We start from the raw sequence: 20,994 nt of genomic DNA on the forward strand, positions 1-20,994 counted from the left end.
CTTCATGCCCATTAGAATGGCTAATGAACAGAAAAATAATGCGTATTGGCGAAGAAGTGGAAAAACTGGAACACTCATGAACTGCTGGTGGGAATGTAAAATGGTGTAGCTCCTGTGGAAAAGTTTGGAGGTTCCTCAAAAAGTTAAACATCAAATTACCATATAACTTAAATTCTCCTCCTAGGTACAGAACCAAAAGAACTGAAAACAAGTGTTTAAACAAAAACATGTACACAAATTGTTCACCGCAATTATTCACAACTGCCAAAGGGTGGAAACAACCCAACTGCTCATCAACTGATGAATTGATAAAATGTGGTCTATCCATACAACGGAATATTATTTAGCCACAAAAAGGAATGAAGTACTGTTACATGTTACAACATGGATAATCCTTGAAAATATGCCAAGTGAAAGAAGCCAGAAACAAAGGCCACATATTTTATGACTCCATTTATATGAAATATCTAGAAGAGGCAAATCCACTGAGAAAGCAGATTAGTTGTTGCTAAGGTCTGGAGTGAGGGGGAAAGAGGGAGTGACCGCTTAATGGGTACCAAGCGTACTGCTGGGGTGATGAAAATGCTGCAGGACAAGACAGTAGTGATGGTTGCACATTGTTAAATGCCACTCGACTGTACACTTTAAAATTGTTAATATGGTAAATTTTATCTTATGTGGATTTTACCCCATTTTTTTTTAAAAAGCTCCCTTTTCATCACTCTTACCTGACAGTTAATATCAGCTCTATGTTGTAGCAGGACTGTGACTAGTTCCTTATGTCCTCGATCACAAGCCCAATGGAGTAGAGCTCTGCCCTAAAAACACAGAAAAAGATAAATGAATTTGTTAATCCAGTGTGGGACCATATAAAAGATATAAGGCCTGAAGAAAGACAGAGTAATATACAAAAATGTAGATTAACTATTCTAAGAATGATTGATATAAAATGTTCTATGGGAAAATCAGCAGACTGGAAATCAATAGAAAGTCCTGAGTTCTACTTCTGGAATCTGTTCTGTACTAGCCCAGTGACTTTCTTCAGCCTGAACAGCTTCCTCACCCACAGCGTGGGGGTAACACTAACAACAATAATACCAATAACATTTGTTGAATGAATGAGTTACAAAATAATGCTTTGTAAATTTTAAAGTACTCTATAAAAGTCAGAGATAGTTTTAAATTATGTCCACTTCTGGTGAAAAAAATCCTATGGATAAAAAAAAAAAGTACTTAAACCTAGGTAGAGATCATAATCTAAATGCAGTTTATCTAAATTTACTCGTTTATTCCTTAAAATGTAAGAAAATTTAATCACTTTGAAACTAAGCATTTCCTCTTCATATCCCAAATTTACACCCTGAAATATCCCCAAAACATTAGTAAAGTCTGCTAGTGTTTGTCTTCAAATGCTGACTGTGAAAGCCACTTGTAAAACAGAATAGATATTAACTGTCAGGAGACAAAAGTACTAAATATGAAACATTAATTTTAACTGTTGTCTACCAAGGATGAACGGTTACTCTCAATGTGTTAATTCTTTTCTCCACTGTCAGACATCTTGGTTTAGTTAATGAAAGGAGCCTACTCAGTCCAAAGAATAAACAAAACCCCCAAAGCTAAGGGCTTTTCTGAAGAAATGAGTGATGTATGGCTTAACACTACTTTTTTCAGGGTGGTAGTGATGTCATTTTTTAAAGAATGGAATGTTTTTCCAAATTAAGTTGAAATCCCTGCTTTATGTCATTTTAGAAAAGATTTAAGCAGATATAAGCTGGGACAAAGATGACTTTAAAGTAAAAAGCACTTTTCAAGAAAGCTTTTCTAAACTCACACACTTAACCTTACAGACTCTCTTCACATACCTATCAGTTCAACTAATCAAACCAGGAACTATTCTTGAAACAAACAAAAAGTAAGACAACTTCTTCCTTACAAATTGTCCTTTTCTTTTTCTTTCATTTGCTCAATTTATTTTTACTTACCTGTGAATATCTGTTTTGCAATAGGCTTACACAAAATCCAAAGAGGAAGGGAAGCAAAACATTTTAAAACGTGGGCAAATCATTCACAGTTTATTGTAACAGCAAAACTACTTTGCTCAGAGCCCACTAAAAAATTTTTAAATGGAGACAATTCTGAAAGCCAAGTAAAAAATGTATTGTGGAGTAGAGAATAGAGTTGCCTATGTTAAATGTTCTCCAGCTCTAATGTGTACTGATTTAGTGTTACTAGAGCACTAATTTCAAAACCCTCTATACGAATAGACAGATATTCTAATTAGACGCTCAGAACTAATACCAATGTATAAAATATTTTATAGTTCAATGTAATCGTTTCACAGCTTTTACATTAAAATAATCAGATAAAATGTCAAAGTCTGTATCATTCTCAGTTCTAATTTTAACTGTACATTTTATGGCTATTATGTTAAATTATTAACAAGAATTACTACATAGTTAAAATGATGCCTGATAGACTTATACAGGGAACCTACCAGAAGTATCTAATAGTTAAGTAAGAAAACATAATATTAATATATCTAGTATTTTTACTACAAGATGTACAGATAATTTCTATTTCTCAACCAGATTCCTGATTTCTCCTTAGGTTTAACCCAATAGGGTTATATAGACTAATGCTAAATTATAAATCCTTAGCTGTTTCGGTGGGAAAGCAGAGAAGCAACGCATTTTATTGTTAATGGGGAGTTACATTTTAAATTTCCCATATGTGGTGCCAAAAATTTACTTTAGACGAAACACCTATGACTGGACCTCAGTAGTGATTTTCACTTTGGATATATTTTCTAGAAGGGTGGCACTTGTATAGCAATGTTTTAAGGAGGATGATGTGCTCTCAGACATTTACACTATGCTTTTTAACAGGTTTTCTGACCTGCAATGTAATTAATTTTTGTAACACATTATTTTAATGGTACACTAATTAACCTTGAATTAGAATGAATTCTCTGATAATGACTTTCTGCAGAAGGGCTGAAGATAGCTACATTAAGACCACCTAATGATTAATATTTTTATGCAGCATTAAGAAGTTCAAAAACAAGAGCAGGATTAAACATACTTGTAAATAAGCATAGATAAAGTAAATCAGGCTTTGGAATTTTTGCCTTCAAATATCCTGCATTTAAATGAACAAAGATCAGCACAACCAGGTATCTGAATAACTCTTTACTTCTTCAAATTGTAGAGTTCCTGTAAACATACTCTAAGGTTATTAGTTCAAGTAATAAATAACCAGTAATTTGCAGAGAAGATATCTGCATATCTATCTATATCTATCTATCTATCTATAGATATCTGCATATCCATCTATAGATATCTATCTACCTATAGATATCTGCATATCTATCTATCTATCCTCATAACCCCTACTGATAAAATCCGTAAATAACACCTGTGGTTTCTCTCCTTTCTCTTTGTTAACCATAAACATATATGGACCAATATAATGCAATTATTAAATTTACTAAATTAGTTTAGATACAGGATTCCATAATTTCTCTTCCAGAAGGAAAACCATCAATTAGGTGCACATTAAATTTATATTTGCTTAAAGATTTTATACAAACTTATGAGATACTTTACCTATTTTTAGATATAATTGTTTTATCTTCTATGAATGATATAATCTCTTACAAATTTTCAAGTTAAATTTATTTTTACTGTTACCACAAAAGCTGATGATTGTTTGTCTGCTTCTAGTTTTAATAACTTCTGAAAGAATATCGCAGAACTATTTGGGACATTTGTGGGGAAAGCCATTATTAAAAGGAATCTTTGTTAGGTCAGCAGAAAACCACAAGCACTGTTTGGAGAGCTCTGGATAAATTCTGGAATTCAAATACAGTAAAACATAGCAGGGAAGAAAGAGTTCCCATCTGTTAACCAAGGGTGCAAATACCGTCTTACCTCAGACAGATGAATGACTCTAAAGTGCTTGGAAAGTGCAGGGTGGCAGCTAACCTATTAAGTGGTATTACTTTCATACCTTCTGGAAAATACAGAGTGAGTCTTAATATTTTATATGCTTCTTTGATATCCTTGGTTACTTGTTCTTAAACCATGCAGAATTTTTAAAAATTAGGTTTCTCCTGGATATCACAAATTAAATGAAAAGAGATGGTATTATAAAATGACTCGATGTTCTTAGGGTATTTTGAGAACAGATACAAACAAAGCATGTACACCATACATACAGTAGACAAAAACATGGCAAAGTTGGTATGTTTAAATTTGTTAAGAGTTGCCATTTTATCAAAGATGGTATGGTATAGTACTGTCTAATTACTAAGTGAAATACTGCAAATAGGTTGACTTGAATTTCTCTCTCCAAAAAATTGGGTTTCAATTTACAATTGATTGACTTCAGCTACCAATAACCTGTAGTGTCTCTGCCTCCTCTCTCCTATCCCTATCTTCTACCCTTTGCTGCTGCCATTGTAGCAGCTGGCTACAGTGAGAACTCCCCCACCTGCAACCACCAGAAACTACACAAAGCCTCCTACCTCCACCCACCTCTCATTAGTGAACCAACAACGTTCTTTCAAAAACTCAGACAGCAGTAGGACTGGGTGGCAGTTTATGATCGCAAGATGTGGCTAGCATGGAAGCTAATACACATTTAAAATAAGTGAATACTTGATCTCCTTCACTGGCTAAGATCTAAGGTAAAAGGAAATGGTATTGCTGAGCTATCAGGGAATTCAGAAGGATTTTAAATACACTACTTTAGAAACTCCCTTTATAAGCATTTACTAAGCCATAATGTTAGTAACTAAAGGGTTATGGAGTAAGCAAGGGAGATATTACTTCATCCTGTATAAAATAATAAGTAATCCAGTGATAATAATAAGGTAGCCAGGTGTCCATCAGAAGATAATGGATAAATACACTACGATGAATTCATCTTCATACAATGGAATATTAGTCAGCAATATAAAGGAAGAATACTGATCTATACGACAATATCAATGAACTTCAAAAACACTATGCTAAATGAAAGAAGCCTTACACAAAAAAGTACATATTATGATTCCATCTATATAAAGTTCTAGAACAGGCAAAACCAATCTATGGTAGAAGAATTATCAGAACAGTGGTTACCTTTGTACGATTAGGAGAAAGAACCACCTGGGATGGGGCATGAGGCAATTTTCTGGGGTGACAGTAATGTTCTATATCTTGACAGGAGTTTTGGTTACACAGGTATGTGCATTTGTCAAAGTTAATTGAACGTGCACTTCAGATTTGTGCATTTCATTGTATATACACACGTTACCTTAAAAGAAGAACCAAACTAATACTGAACTCTAGTTAATGATAGGTATGCTGAAGCATTTAGAAGAAAATTTATTGTCTATAAAATACTCTGAAATGCATCAAAAACATAGATCAATTGATGGATGGAGAAACGGCTAGATATTGATAAAGCAAACAGTAAAATAACTAGTGGTAGAATCTAGTGGTAGGGATATAGATGTTCACTGTAAAATTCTTTCAACTTTCCTGTATGTTTACAAATTTTCATAATAAAGTGTTGGAAAAAAACAAACAAAAATTTGCACACCCACATTCACAGCCGCATTATTCACAATAGCCAAAATATGAAAGCAAGCCAACTGTCCACAGATGGATATTTAGATAAACAAAATGCAGTATATACATACAAATATCATTCATTTTTAAAAAGGAAGGAAACTTTGACATGTTATAACATGGATGAACCTTGAAGATATTATGCTAACTGAAATAAGCCAGTCTCAAGAGAGCTTGTGTATGATTGTATGATTCCATTTACACGAAATACCTAGAGTAGTCAGATTCATAGACACAGAAAGTAGAATGGTGGCTGCAAGGGGCTGTGGGAAGGGGAGGAATGAGGAGTTAGTGTTTAATAGGTCTGGAATTTCAGTTGGGGAAGATGAAAAAGTTCTGGAGATAAAACAGTGGTGATGGTTAAACAATGTAAAAGTACTTAATGACACAGAACTGTACACCTGAAAATGGTTAAATCTGTGAATTTTGTTATGTATATTTTACCATGATAAAAAATTCCAAAAAGAAGTATGCTGCCAAAGCTCATAAGATTTAAATGACTTTCACTATTTTCTCATTTTGCATTAAGTACGAGTTTCTGGTGTAAAGTATTACCATAGGCTTGATTTTTAAATGGTGCTGCCTGTATTAATACAAATGAGCATAATTTGACAGTTTAGAATGCATTTCTCAATTATTAGTGTGAATAAAGTTCCTTCAAATTAATATGTTAATCAACTACATAACCAAACTAACATATACTCAAGTGTAGAAAGTTATTTAAGAGGATGCATTTTTTCCTTCCTTTCTTAAATAGAAGCATAAATTGAGCCTTAGTACACTGACTCTGCCTCTTAAACCTTTTGCTTTTTGTTAGGTTAGTACTGTCTGTTTTGCCAGATTTTGCAGCAGTTTCTCAAACCAAAAGCATGTAAACTGTATTCTGACATGAGCCACAAATTTAAAACAAAGCAAGTGCAGAACGGAATGGAGTCAAGAGAAAGGTGATCTTCTTCAAAGTATTTGAAAGAATCAATAAACATGGAAAATGGTATAAAATTAGACCTTCAAAAGGACAGAAAGAACTTAACTGAAGTAGCAGCTCAATAAAAGAGGAATTTTTGAGTGTATTAGACAAAAATCTATGGAAAAACCAATGAATTGTATGAATGCTTCTGAGGGGAGTGATGATAGCTGCACCGGAATAATGTCACCTAATTCATTCAAATATTATTATATTGCTACATTTGTTCTAAAACAAATTTAAATTAATGTAAAAGTTTAAAATACTATTTAAGGAACTTCCCTGGTGGCACAGTGGTTAAGAATCCACCTGCCAATGCAGGGGACATGAGTTCAAGCTCTGGTCTGGGAAGATCCCATGTGCCACGGAGCAACTAAGCCCATGCACCACAACTACTGAGCCTGCATTCTAGAGCCTGTGCGCCACAACTACTGAGCCCGTGCGCCACGACTACTGAAGCCCACGCACCTAAAACCCGTGCTCCGCAACAAGAGAAGACACCGCAATGAGAAGCTCGCCCACCACAATGAAGACCCAACACAGCCAAAAATAAATTAATTAGAAATAAATAAAATATTATTTAAAATCACTAAGAAGCACGTATTCAGTGTCTACTGTATATGGCACTAATCTGAGAAATAAATTGTGTGACAAGAATTGTGCAGACATAATATGTGCCTTTTGATTGATAAGAAATATTCTGTTCATACATTAAGTACACTTTATAAATTATTTAAATCATCCAAGATATTTTCTTGGAAGAACTATAAATATGTGGCATGTGTGAAGAGTTATATTAACTGACTCAAAAAATAAAAATTGAAGCACCATTTTAAAAAATGTATAAGCTTTTAGATCTTCACATTTCTCTTCATATTATCTACACCTCAATTTCCAAACATTTCTGCAAATGATTAAAAAATTTAATAAAAGCTGTAATTTAAATAACAAATGAGTACATAGAACACCATGATGCTATAAACTTGGAACCTCTAGCGTCCTGAATAGTAAGTATAACTACAAAACTGTTTTTATTACATGAAATATAGACAGCGTCCTAATTACCATATCAGTAGGAAACACCACGTAATTTTCTCAAATTAGAAATATATGCCTTACTATATCTGTAGCGATTACAACTTAAATAAAAGATACACACCAGGAACTATACTTCTGCATAATAAAATAACTTCATTATAGAATAGGAATATTTTACTTAAAAGGTATTTTATATATATATATGTTCATGTGCTATGATAGCTATAGATTCTAAGCATTTTAGGCAATATAATAATTATGTTTATTTCAATATGTGGGAGTGCAAATGTGGCTTATCGTGTTACGACTATAATTAAAATTTCTCTATGTGCTCACAAAAAATTTTAAGTGCAATAAATGTAATTTTTAATCATCTCAGGGAAAGACTGAAATTGGGCTGAATCTGCTGAATGAACATTTTAAATAACGTTGTATACCATTCCAAAGAATCTTAGGCAATGAGCAGTGAAATAACTCAAGCTCAAATATTAGGCAAACACCTAGAAGACCAGGATATCCTTTCAAAATTGTAATTGTTACCCAACTTATTATAGTAGGGAAATGTCTTTTTTCTGATAAAGGGGTTAAAAGTATTTAGCTAGCAACTTAACTTTGAGATTATATACTTTTAATCCATCATCAAAGCTTGCAAACTTGTTTTATTTGCCAGAGCTTTAAGTGTCATGAAGCAGTACCCTTTATTTTATTTAGGATGTTAATTTTAAGCTCCCACCTCCCTCACGTTCTTAAATTAATTCATACAAATCCCTGATTAATAATAAAAGGACTTGCCATCAGTATTTAGAGCCCAGCCTGAGTTGTCATGGCTGAAAGGGCAGAAATCTGCTTGGAGCAATGAGAGAACCCAACTGAATTCTGGGCGTCTCAGTCTATGAATGTGTAAGCACTTCATCTGTTCATGGAAACACAAGTGTTCTGGCAGACTTGGGGGAAAGGCAGCTGCATGGGTAACAAACTGGAAGACCTGGGAAACCGTACTATATCAGTGTCACTAAATGACAGAAGCAAGATATTTTACAAGTGTTACTTTTATTTTCACACAAAAATGGTGTTGTTTAGTGTAAGCTATTTGAGTTCTAGACATTTATTTTATCCCTATCACTGCTGCCCAATGATCCTTGCAGAGGTCACAGGTGGATTTGACTATTTTATAAAAGAAATTGTTGCAAATCAGAGCACAACAGTAGCAGGGTCGACTGGAAATTGATTATCCTTCTTAAATCCAGTGGTGGAAAGAATACTCTCTCAGACCTGCATTTCCACTTAGCAGTTATATGTGTTTGAACAAGTAATGTGTACATCTCTGAAATAGTTCCTGTCTGTGAAATAAGGATAACATCTACCTTACAGGGCTGTTGTAAAGACAACACGGTAATAAGTGAAAGTACCTTACAGAGTTGTAAATATGGGGAAAGTACTCTGTAAACTATAACCCACACTGTATAAAATAGTATTATTTGAAAGATGGAGAATTCTAACAGGGATAATATAGTACATACACAATCATTTCCAGTGAAAAAGTGACCGTGAAAAGTTAAGTGGGCTTTTCGTTTCCGGTTCCATATATAAGGAGCTAGGAAGTTGCCACTCCATCCTAACAAACAAACAAAAAAGCTGAAGAGACTGAAAAAATCAACAATTCTTAGATCCATAAGAAAGGGAAAGACACAGGGCAAACCACTGCCCCTGAGACTAGAGAGACAGATGAATTCGACATCCTGGAGCAGAGCCTCACAAGTGGAAACCACCTGGGGAACCAGAGCCAGGTAAGAAAACCTGACTGTAATTAATGAATTGCTGGAGGCACAGTGCAGACAACTCTGAGGGTTAAAAACTCCAAGGGCATCTACTCAACCCCTCTATCCGCACCCCCCAATAGTGTGAGATTTACTTCTAGGAGCTTGAGGAGGTTCCCACAATAAATGTCAGAGAAACATCCCCTCATGCTTCTGGCAGGGCGAAGGGGAATTAACCATTCTGAAATATGCCAAAGCTCTATTGTTCTCAAAACCGCCTGCCTTCAGGGGAAACTCGTTAACCAGCACCTAACCTGTTGGGGTATTATCAGAGCCTAACTGACCTGGGGGTTAGGAAAATACCCAACTCCAGTCCACTCCAGCCATTCTGTCCCAACTAAAGGGGTAGGAAAACAAAAAGAGAAACATTTGTGAGATTCCCAGTCCAGAGGCATAGGCTCACTACAAAACTGAGACTGAACCATAGGACCATAGAACACTTTCTCTCCCCAACACCTCACCACCACATTACTAAGGGCCTATTTATAGCAGTTCCTTTTATCTGATATATCAAGTCCAGCTATCAGTAAAAATTACAAGACAAACCAAAAGGCAAAAAAATCCACACTCTGAAGAAACAGAGTAAGCATCAGAATGAAACAGGGCAGAGATGTTGGAATTATCAGGTTGGGAATTTAAAACAACTATGATTAATATGCTAAGGGCTCTAATGAATAAAGGAGACACCATGCAAGAACAGACAGACAATGTAAGCAGAGAAATGGAAATCCTAGTAACCAAAAAGAAATGATAGAGATAAAAAAACCACTGTAACAGAAATTTTAAAAATGCCTGTGATGGGCTTATTAGTATACCAGACATGGCTGAAGAAAGAATCTCTGAGTTAGAAGATATATCAATAGAATCCTCGAAAACTGAAAAGTGAAGAGAACAAAGACTGGGGAACAAAAAAAAAGAAAACCCAGAACAGAATATCCAAGGGCTATGGGACAAATACAAAAGATACAATGTATGCATAATGGGGATACCAGAAGAAGAAACAGAGAAAGGAACAGATGAATACCTGAAACAATGACTGAATTTCCTCAAATTAATGCTAGACACCAAGCCACATATCCAGGAAGCTCAGAGAACACCAAGCAAAATAAATGCTTCAAAAACTACACTAGGCATATCATTTTCAAATTACAGAAAATCAAAGATAGAGAAAAACCCTGAAAGAAGCCAGAGGAAAAAAAACATATTGCTTATAGAGAAACAAAGATAAGAATTACATCAGACTTCTCCTCAGAAACCATGCAAGTGAGAAGAGAGTGGAGTGACATATTTAAACTGTTGAGGAAAAACCCCTGCTAACCTAGAACTCTGTATCCTGAGAAATTATCCTTCAAAAGTGAAGAAGTAAAGACTTCCTCAAACAAATATTGAGGAGATCTGTTGCCAATACACCTCCCTTGCAAGAAATGTTAAAAGAAATTCTTTAGAGAGAAGGAAAATAATGTAGGTCAGAAACTGATCTACATAACGAAAGAAGGAGCATCAAAGCAGGAATAGTGAAGGTACAATAAAAACTTTTATTTTTCTTACTTTTAATTGATCTAAGATAACAGTTTGTTCAAAATAATAGCAACAATGTATTTGATTATACATGCTTATGTATCATATATATCTTATGTGTGTACTAATATACAAACATGCATATATAGTATGCATATATACATGCTTATGTATGCTTTTATGTAAGTGAAATGAGTGACAGCAATGATACAAGGGACAGGAGGGAGGAATTAGGAATATTTTGTTTTTATAAGGCACTCACGCTACCCATGATAGTATCATGTTATTTGAAAATGGACTTAGATTAGTTATAAATGTATATTGCAAACTCTAGGACAACCACTATAAAAGGTCAAAAAAAGCATAACTGATATGCTAAGAAAGGAAAGAAAATGGAATCATATTAAATGCTCAATTAAAACCACAAAAGGCAGGAAAAGAGTGGAAGACAAAAACAGGAACAAAGAATAAGGGCAACATATAGAAAACAGTAACAAATATGGTAAATATTAATCCAACTATATCAGTAATCACTTTGAATGTCAATGGCCTAACTGTACCAATTAAAAGACAGATTGTCAGAGTGGATCAAAAACACAACCCAAAAAAAAAAACACAAACTAACAATATGCTGTCTATAAGAAACCTACTTGAAATATATAGGCACATATAGATTAAAAGTAAATGGACAGACAAAAAAATACCATGCTAACACACAACAGAAAAACAGGATTAGCTATATTAATTTCAGTCAGAGCAAACTTCAAAGTAAGTAAAGTTATGAGGGATAAAGAAGGGTATTACATAATGATAAAGTGGTCAATTCTCCAAGAAGATGTAAATATTCTTAACGTGTATGTACCTAACAAAAGAGCATCATTCATGGATGGGAGGAATACAAGATGGCATAGCCATTTTGGAAGACAATTTGGTGGTTTCTTAATAAACTAAACATACTCTTACCATATCATCTACAAATTGTACTCTTTGTTATTTACCCAAAGGAACTGAAAACTTACATCTACACAAAACGTGTCCATGGATGTTTATAGCAGCTTTATTCATAATTGCCAAAACTCAGAGGCAACCAAGAAAAGTCCTCAGGAGGTGAATGGATAAATAAACTGTGGTACGTCTAGACAATGGAATATTATTCGGTGCTGAAAGGAAACGAGCTCTCAAGCCATCAGATATGGAGGAAGCTCAAATGCATATTACTAAGTGAAAGAAGCCAATCTGAAAAGACTACATACTATGCAATTCCAACTATATGGCCCTATATGGCCTTCTGGAAAAGGCAAAACTATGGAGACAGCCAAAAGATCAGTGGTTGCCAGGGGGGTGGGGGATATTAATATTCAGAGCACATAGGATTTTTAGGGCAGTGAAGAGTCTGTATGATACTGTAATGATGAATATTTCATTATACATTTGTCCAAATACATAGAATATACAACACCAACAGGAACCCTAAAGTAAATTATGGACTTTGGATGATAATGATATATCAATGTAGGTTCATCCTTGGTTTTAAAAAAAAAAAAAGTACCATGTTAATAATGTTGGGTCATATGGGAAATCTCTGTACCTTCCTCTTCATTATATCATCCTTCATTCATATTATTCACTAAGGATAATCAAGACAGCTAACATTTGAGCGCTTGGCATGAGTGTTTCAGGTACTGATTGAGTGCCTTATATATAATACTCAAAACAATTCTGACACAGGTACTATTATTATTCCCATTGTACACATTAGGAAACTGAGACAGAACAAACTTGACAAAGGTCATATAGCTAGGAAGTGACAGTGCCAGCACTCAGACCCAGGTAGTCCAGCTCATCACCATTATACTATGCTGCTTCTGCTTATCCATTCATTCATTCAATCATTCATTCACTCATAATTCATCAAATCTTTATTGAGCATATGGAATATACCAAGAGCTCTGATAGAAACATTTTCAACAAGGAATATCTCAAAACATTTACCCAGGAAGCTACTAAAGGAAATGCTCCTTCAAAACCAGGAAATAAATAAAAGAGGACGCTAGTGGAGGAGACACTCCATCAAAACACAGAAGTAAATGATAAAAGATGAAGACCTGGGATCCACAAAATAGAAAAATCCAGGAAAAAGGGGAAAAGAATTCCAAAGACAGTGGTAAAGCATAATCCCAGAATGACATCTATGCGAGAGGCCTAGAGAACAACCAGTCCAGTTTAGAGATGAAGAAGGAAGGAGGGTTCCAGAGGAATATTGCTAAAAAAAACCCATGGGATTGATTACCTGATGCGCTTGACTGTACAGAGAAGACCTCTACTGGGCAATTTGAGGAAAGAATTGCAATAGGAACACAGAAGAACAAGAAAAAAAAAAAAGGCCATTATTAACCTTAAGAAAAACAAAATGTTGTACCATGGTATGTAGATTGCATTATTCATAATTATATAATTTATTCATTCCCTTTCCACCCTTGCCTTGCTTCCCTGCAATCAAAGCAGACTTCCTACTATAGTGACCTGGGGCTTGGCCTTGTGACTTGTTTTAGACAAAGGAATGTGAGTAGATGTGACACATGCTACATCCAAGGAAAGCTTTAAATGTATTTGTGGGGTCTGGTTCTATCTGCCTTTATTGTCTGCCCCATATAGGGTCTATCCATTGGGATTAGATCTCAGAACGAGAAGACATATGAAATCAAGATGAACTGAGCACAAACAAGGCTAGTAGAAGCCAGCAGAGTCTCAACTGGTTCCAAGGCTTTTGAAATATGAGCAAGAAATAAATGTTGTTAGCCACTGAAATTTGGGGTTTTGTTTTTACTACAGCAAAAGCTGACTAATACACATAGTACAGTCCATAGCTCAGCAACAAACAATATTTACATAGTCATAATAATATAGTTACATTATAATAATTGACTATATTACATTAATTATAGTATAATTTGTAATAATAATAAAAACACTGATATAATAGAGATGCAATCAGAAAACTGACACTAAAAATTGTGATATAACTATGTTAAGAGGGTGGGGAGAGAGAGTGGGAAGATGAGTAAAAGAGCTAAATCCTAATATAACATAGAAGAAAATCAATAATGTTTAGACTTGCAAAATCAAGATACAAGTATATTATTTAGAATTATGTAGGTAAATTGCAAAAGAAACAACTAAAAGCACTGAAAGTTTTTGCCTCAAGGGAGCTAGAATCAAATGTGAGAAGGATGCAGATAAGGGAGTACATTTTTTGTTTTAAGACTTATAGTACTATTTGATTTCCTTTGAACTATCTACATGTATTAACTTCATAAAAATCTTAACTCATGAGCACAAACATTAAAAACGACAATAAAATCAAGAGAAGCAATCGTGCCTGACTGACTAAAATAAAATGTATTCTGATCCTGAAAGGCAAAAAAAAACCCAAGTGGGAATCAGAAGAGCCGGTGTTACTGTTTCACAATCTGGCTTCCACTTTTCTCTAGCGACATCTTTCTTGACTCCTTTCATTATTTATAGGAGAACAAACTTTACTGTAGAATTACAGTCTTACATTTTCAGTTCCAGATGTCACTGAAAATAAACTATAGGAAAGGTGCTGCCTAAAAGTGAGATAATATTAAGGGCTAACCTGTACAGAGAGCCCTCAATTAATACAGAAGTTGATCATCTACTCTACGCATCATCTACGATCACTGCATGTTCTCTTCCTAACAATTGCCACCTTCTGGTCATTTTGATCATCTTCACTGCATTATCAAAGAATGAGAAAAATGATTAAAAGTGATTAGTAAATTTTGCTCCTTTTTAAACAACTATAATTCAGGGACAGTTTAAGCTCAATAAAACTGTTTTATATTTATATTCACAAAATAAAAAATATTTTTTATTTTATTCACAAAATAAATTAATTAATAAGTAATATATTTTACAAAATAATTTAGTATAGGATCCCTTTAAATAGCGGGCCTGCATTTAAATGATTGCATTTACCAAAATTTTGACAGTTTTCTAGAAATACAGTTACTGGGCAAAGGACAATATACTTGTTTCAGGTATAATGACCGAAGATACTAAAGCTATTTATAAATATTTTAATATTACCTATAGATTTCACATAAATATGTTAATAGCCTCTCCCTTTAACATGAACAAATATAAGTTATTTTCCTGCTGCAAGTTTCAGCTAGTAACTTCTATAATGGACAGAAATATGATGGATACAGATACAGAAAGTATCTTAACTGGGTGACACCATCTCATTTAGATATTCTGAAATACTCTTAACCATAATGTGGTTTGAGTTGTAGTTCAAAGGCCTGCTGTGTAGAAAAAAAGCACTGGGGCAGAACAACAAAGCATAAGAAAATAATTAACAGGACATGTTTTTCATACCTCTTCATCTTTCATATTCACATCCACGTTTTTTGATTTGAAGACTTTGGTTATATGGTCAATGTTGTTTTCTCTGCAGTAATCAAATATGTTTTTGTCTTCTTCCCTAATTAGAGTAAAAAAAAAATAGTGTTTGTCTTACTAGGCAATACATAAAAGTTACATATTTTTAATACAACCTATTTGCTGCAAACATTAATGGAATCTGTTTTTATAAAGAATTTTACATGAACAATACTGGATTTTCAGTAAGACGTAATACATCCAATATCTGAAAAGACTGAAGTTCCTAGCAACTATAATTATACAGAAGAGCTTCATCTGCTTTAACAAGTTACACTAGTACACTAATATAACATCTTGAGTAGATTTTCTCAGTGCTCTTTTTCTCCCCAGTTACTTTTACACACTGACAGGCACATATATCCTCTGACTCAGAATTTTCAATTGTAGCACTGCAGTGAGAAGGTCATTTACTGTTGCCTGTATAGCGGTAGCAAAAGATCAGGACATAGCTTACTACTTCTCTTACAGAATAACAGAATGATAAGTTGGTTGCTATCTAAGTCTTTAAGAAATTACACACACAACACGAACATATATACACACACACCAAAGTAATTTTCCTAAGGGAAAGATAATTAGAGCATCACAAAATTCAGAAGTCCTTCATGAGATAATAAAGACTGGGAAGCACAGTATGTACTCAGCACTATTCTAAGCATATCAATGTACTAATTCACTTAATCTTATCCAACAGCTGCTTCACTTCACAGATAAAGAAATAGGTAAGAAGAGGTTATATGACCTGTCAAATGGCATCACATTTATCAAGGGTAGAATAAGAGCTAGAACTTACTCAGATCAACTGATTTTGCATATAGTCCATTTTTCTATTATATCAAGCTACATCTCAATTAGTAAGCTGTAGTCTCTTCCAGAATCTAAAGCAGAAGTTCTTAACATGAGGTCTATGAGTTCTCTAAAATAGTATACAGAATTATCTGTGCAGATGCATAATGCATTTTTCTGACTGTGTTGGCAGTGGGTAGGTGGGGAAGGGGGAGGTAGCTTCAGTGAGGTTCTCAAAAGGATCTATGATTCCCAAAAGATCAGTAATTTGGAATATTAATAATGAAACTATTCTACATTTTCTAAACAATACAATTTGAGTTTCAAACATTATAACTAGTATGTTCTACAACCTGTAAGGCCACAGCTTCCATTCATCAGAAAAAAAGCATCTGACCATAGGAGTCCTTCTATCTTAAAAGCCAATACCTTATACCCTATAAAAAGTTATTTCTAGGGGGCTTCTCTGGTGGCGCAGTGGTTGAGAGTCCGCCTGCCAATATAGGGGACACGAGTTTGTGCCCCTGTCCGGGAAGATCCCACATGCCGTGGAGCGGCTGGGCCAGTGAGCCATGGCCGCTGACCCTGCACGTCCGGAGCCTGTGCTCCGCAATGGGAGAGGCCACAATAGTGAGAGGCCCGCGTACCGCAAAAAAAAAAAAAAAAAAGTTATTTCTAGTCAGAGGTAATTAACTTAAAACACACTACTTTGGCATTAACAGTCTAAGCCTTCCTTACACATGTCATGTATTTAATTGAGCACCTACTACATGCAAGGCACTGGACAAGATTATGGTGATAAGAGATGATAAGGATAAGCAAGAAACTTTGCATTCAATACATGTACAGTATGGTTGAGATGATAAAAATCTATATACCATTAACATAAGGTAAAATTGGATCTTTAAAAAGGCCTATAAGAAAACAGAGGAGAAACAGCCTGCTTCAAGCTGGAGAAAATGAGCTACGTTTCCAGGAAAAAAATCATGTTTAAAAAAAAAATAGGGTCTCTTGAAAATGTTCATTTGCAAAAGAGAAAATGCTTTTCCAGGTCACTTATTCTGGAAGAAAATAGTGAAGTCTGAGGCCAAAACCCCTGAAAGGAGAAGTCTGATTTTTTAAATTAAGGCTGCATATAATAGTATTTTAGCTATATTTAACTATCACAAAAAATACTTTCTATAAAAAAGTGCATTCAGCATTCTGACTTGGGAAAGAGAGGGACCTATTTTCCTTCAATACAATAACAGAGACCCCTCTAATTCAAGAGGCAGAAACTTCAACTGTGAGAGAAAGTATTGCATCATTTTAAGTCATAATAAAAAATACACTACTCACCAATTGTTTTGGATTTGAAAATAATGGGGAGTTGGTGGTGGGACACAGAAAGGAAAGTATGGAGGATCCTTGGGATGTAGGTTACCCACACCCAGTAAAATGCAAGAATAATTCAGAGATGGGAGGACCTTCTGTGTGGTCCTTTTTCCTTAATTCCAAATGTGCATGTACACTTATGCCATAAGCAATATTATTTAAAATGTTTATACTGCTTAATATATTCTCAATGTTTCTTATATGTATCATTTATATCAATTATTTTGTTTTGGTATGTGAATTTTTTGTAAGTCGGGGCACTTTTTCATCTGTATACCTGTTTATCAAATGCAGTTTATCATTGCTAAGTATGTTAGGCACACAGAGGTATTTATAAAATACTTCAGGGTAGAGTACACAATGTAAATTAAATATAAAATGGGAAAGTCAATAAAAGTCACCACACCTGGAGGGGTGAGACAGGGAGGGTGGGAGGGAGGGAGACACAAGAGGGAAGAGATATGGGAACATATGTATATGTATAACTGATTCACTTTGTTATAATGCAGAAACTAACACACCATTGTAAAGCAATTATACTCCAATAAAGATGTTAAAAAAAAAGTCACCACAAATGTGCTACAAAGCTGTGTGACTAATATTAAAAAATATTAAGTGGTACTCTTGGGCTTAGTTGTTAAATATAGTTATCTATATCCACTTCAAGTTTTGACTATCTTACGTGCCAGCAACCAAGCTGTCTTTATACAATATCACCACCTAGTGGCCAAAATGGAGAAACATCTGGAGTAACGTCTTTTCTGTTACCTCCTTTCTTGCCCCCAACAAGGTTATGTACAATATACAAATCAAATTCTGTCTTTTTCCCTCTGTATTTTCCAGTTAATACAGTCTTCCACAGGCAGTTTTTCTCTGTATATCTATACTTAAATGAAACAACAGGTGCAAACAAATTCAACCATTACCAAATACAGTAGAGACTTAATAAATGTTAGTGCCCTTCTACATCTTCTCACTTTATCTTCCCTTCTCTTTTGATTCTTAGCCGGTTATCTTTTTCCTTCTCTCTGATAAATGTGAGTGACAAAATTATCATATCCACTCTCTACAGATGAGTATGAATTATTTTCATGATGCTACCTACCCTCAAGAATGTCCCATATTATCACAGCACAGGACTCTCTTTAGATTACTCCAAATTTCCTAAAATTGACAGAAAATACATTTATCTGAATGAAAAAAAACCACTGCCTTTCTTTGAAATTCTTTTGAAATATAAGGGCACACACTTGTGGAAGAGAGGGATGGTGTTTAAGTATAGCTGTCTTTCATCAGAATCACAGGAAGAAGAGATTCTTGCCCACTCCTAAAAATGCTATCTGCATCACTTTCTACAAAGACTGCATTTTCCTGTCAAAAGACTATTTCAGAGAGTTAGCCCTCTAAAGATGGCAAGCCATCTAAAGTCCCTTTAACTACTTTTCATCTACCTCACAGAATTGAAAAACACATTTATGGGGCTAGCTCAGAAATCTAACTATTTAATAGACACATTCAGTAAATACTTCAATTCAATTCATGTATTTATCAAGCAACTGGCAATCAGATATAAAAACAGTATTCCAGTAAATAGACAAAGTATTTATTGAATGAATGAAAACACAAAGAAGGGTAAGCCAATACTTATACAAATATAAACAACTGCCACAAATTCCTCAAATCAAGGAATGTACACCTGTGGGCTCCTGGGGTACAGAAAGACCCAAAAGAATATGCAGGAATGGAAAATTTTAAGAGAATCAATTTCAGCTAAACTTCTAAATAAACACATTCTTTCCTAAATTGATCTACCTGAAAGCGTTCCTGTGGTAAATATTTCATCACCATTCCCCTTTTCAACATTCCCCCTGCTCAACCATTCTCCTAGTTCATAAAACAAAAGCACACACCTCTCTCCATACTATGGTATACTTCTAGGAAACATAACCAAAAGACTTTACTAAGATTTAGCAAATGACTATTAATTAAATCTGTTACTCTTTTGCCTAAAAGTACTCTGTTTAATATACAGACCAGCCCCCCCACAGTCAAAAATAACCGTTAATAGTTAATCCACCAATTAACTTTACAGTCAGCCCACGGTATCTGGGGGTTCTCCATCTGAGGATTCAATCAGCCATGGATTGTGTAGTACTGTAGCACATATTTCGTGAAAAAATGTAAGTGAACATGTGCAGGTCAAACTCATGTCATACAAGAGTCCACTGTGCTAGGAAAGGTTTGGGGGAAAAAATTAATCCCAGTTTGTACTTCCCCAAGATATAAATTGTCCATGGTACCAAATAAAGGGACAATTTCGGTGAAAAACTGGTTTTGGGAAGCCCTCCTACAACTAAGGTTAGAGGATGGAAGAGGTGAAATAAAACAAAAAAGACTTGATGCTAGGACTTCCCTGGTGGCGCAGTGGTTAAGAACCCACCTGCCAATGCAGGGGACATGGGTTCAATCCCTGGTCCAGGAAGATCCCACATGCCATGGAGCAACTAAGCCTGTTCGCCACAAATACTGAGCCTGCACTATAGAGCCCATGAGCCACAACTACTGAAGCCCACGTGCCTAGAGCCCATGTGCCACAACAAGAGAAGCCACTGCAATGAGAAGCCCGCGCACCACAATGAAGAGTAGCCCCCGCTCACCACAACTAGAGAAAGCCCGTGTGCAATGAAGACCCAACGCAGCCAAAAATAAATTTAAAAAAAAAAGACGATGCTGAACTCTGTCTCATTCTAATAAAATAATATTCATCTGTTAAATAAACTATTTTTAACATTAAGCCACATTTCCAATAAAATTTTAAGACACGTTTCCAATAAAATTCTACTTATGCTTAATAATTATTTAACAAAATGTATAATGAATGTTGATCAGCTGTGTAGAAATAATAGTTATAATTCAAATGAGAAAAATTTAATGCTTAAAGCCTCTGCATCACAGAAAATTAAAATTTTAACAATTCCCACTTAATACATATTTCTGTTACAAAGAATTGATAGTGTACTAAGACTACACAAAAATATATTGCTTTAAAATAAAATTGTGTGGGAGAAGTACAATTAAAGGAGAAAAAGGAATGATGTAAAATTTCTAACTATTAAAGACCTTATTCTATATTTTAAAATCAAGATCAGAATTTTATTTATTTTAATTAAACTTTCTATTTCAAGACAACTGAAGCTTCATGTGCAGTTGTAAGAAATAATACAGAGAGCTGGTAGTATTTTCCCAGGTTCCCTCAATAGTAACATGTTGATGTGTTTTTAAAAATGGATTTCATTATAGTATTTAGATTCTATTGGATACATCTAAAACAGTAATCTGTTTATTTTAAAATTCCACTATTTACAAAATGCCAGAAATTATGCCCTTTGCAATTATTTAAATTTTTAAATAA

General features: G+C 34.6%; 1 protein-coding gene across 2 annotated transcripts in view; it reads right to left on the minus strand.

Moving 5' to 3' along the window:
• The window catches only part of ACBD6 (acyl-CoA binding domain containing 6), a 234,328-nt gene that overhangs the window by 135,375 nt on the left and 77,959 nt on the right, over positions 1-20,994 (minus strand). For both annotated transcript variants that reach the window (XM_032652400.1, XM_032652408.1), the window contains exons 5-6: positions 15,357-15,462; positions 729-818 (exon numbers count right to left, since the gene is read on the minus strand). In XM_032652400.1, the coding sequence (XP_032508291.1) occupies positions 729-818; positions 15,357-15,462 (196 nt within the window). The remainder of the gene's footprint in view (positions 1-728; positions 819-15,356; positions 15,463-20,994) is intronic.

Source organism: Phocoena sinus, chromosome 1 (genome assembly GCF_008692025.1).
Source record: "Phocoena sinus isolate mPhoSin1 chromosome 1, mPhoSin1.pri, whole genome shotgun sequence".
NCBI lineage: Eukaryota > Metazoa > Chordata > Mammalia > Artiodactyla > Phocoenidae > Phocoena > Phocoena sinus.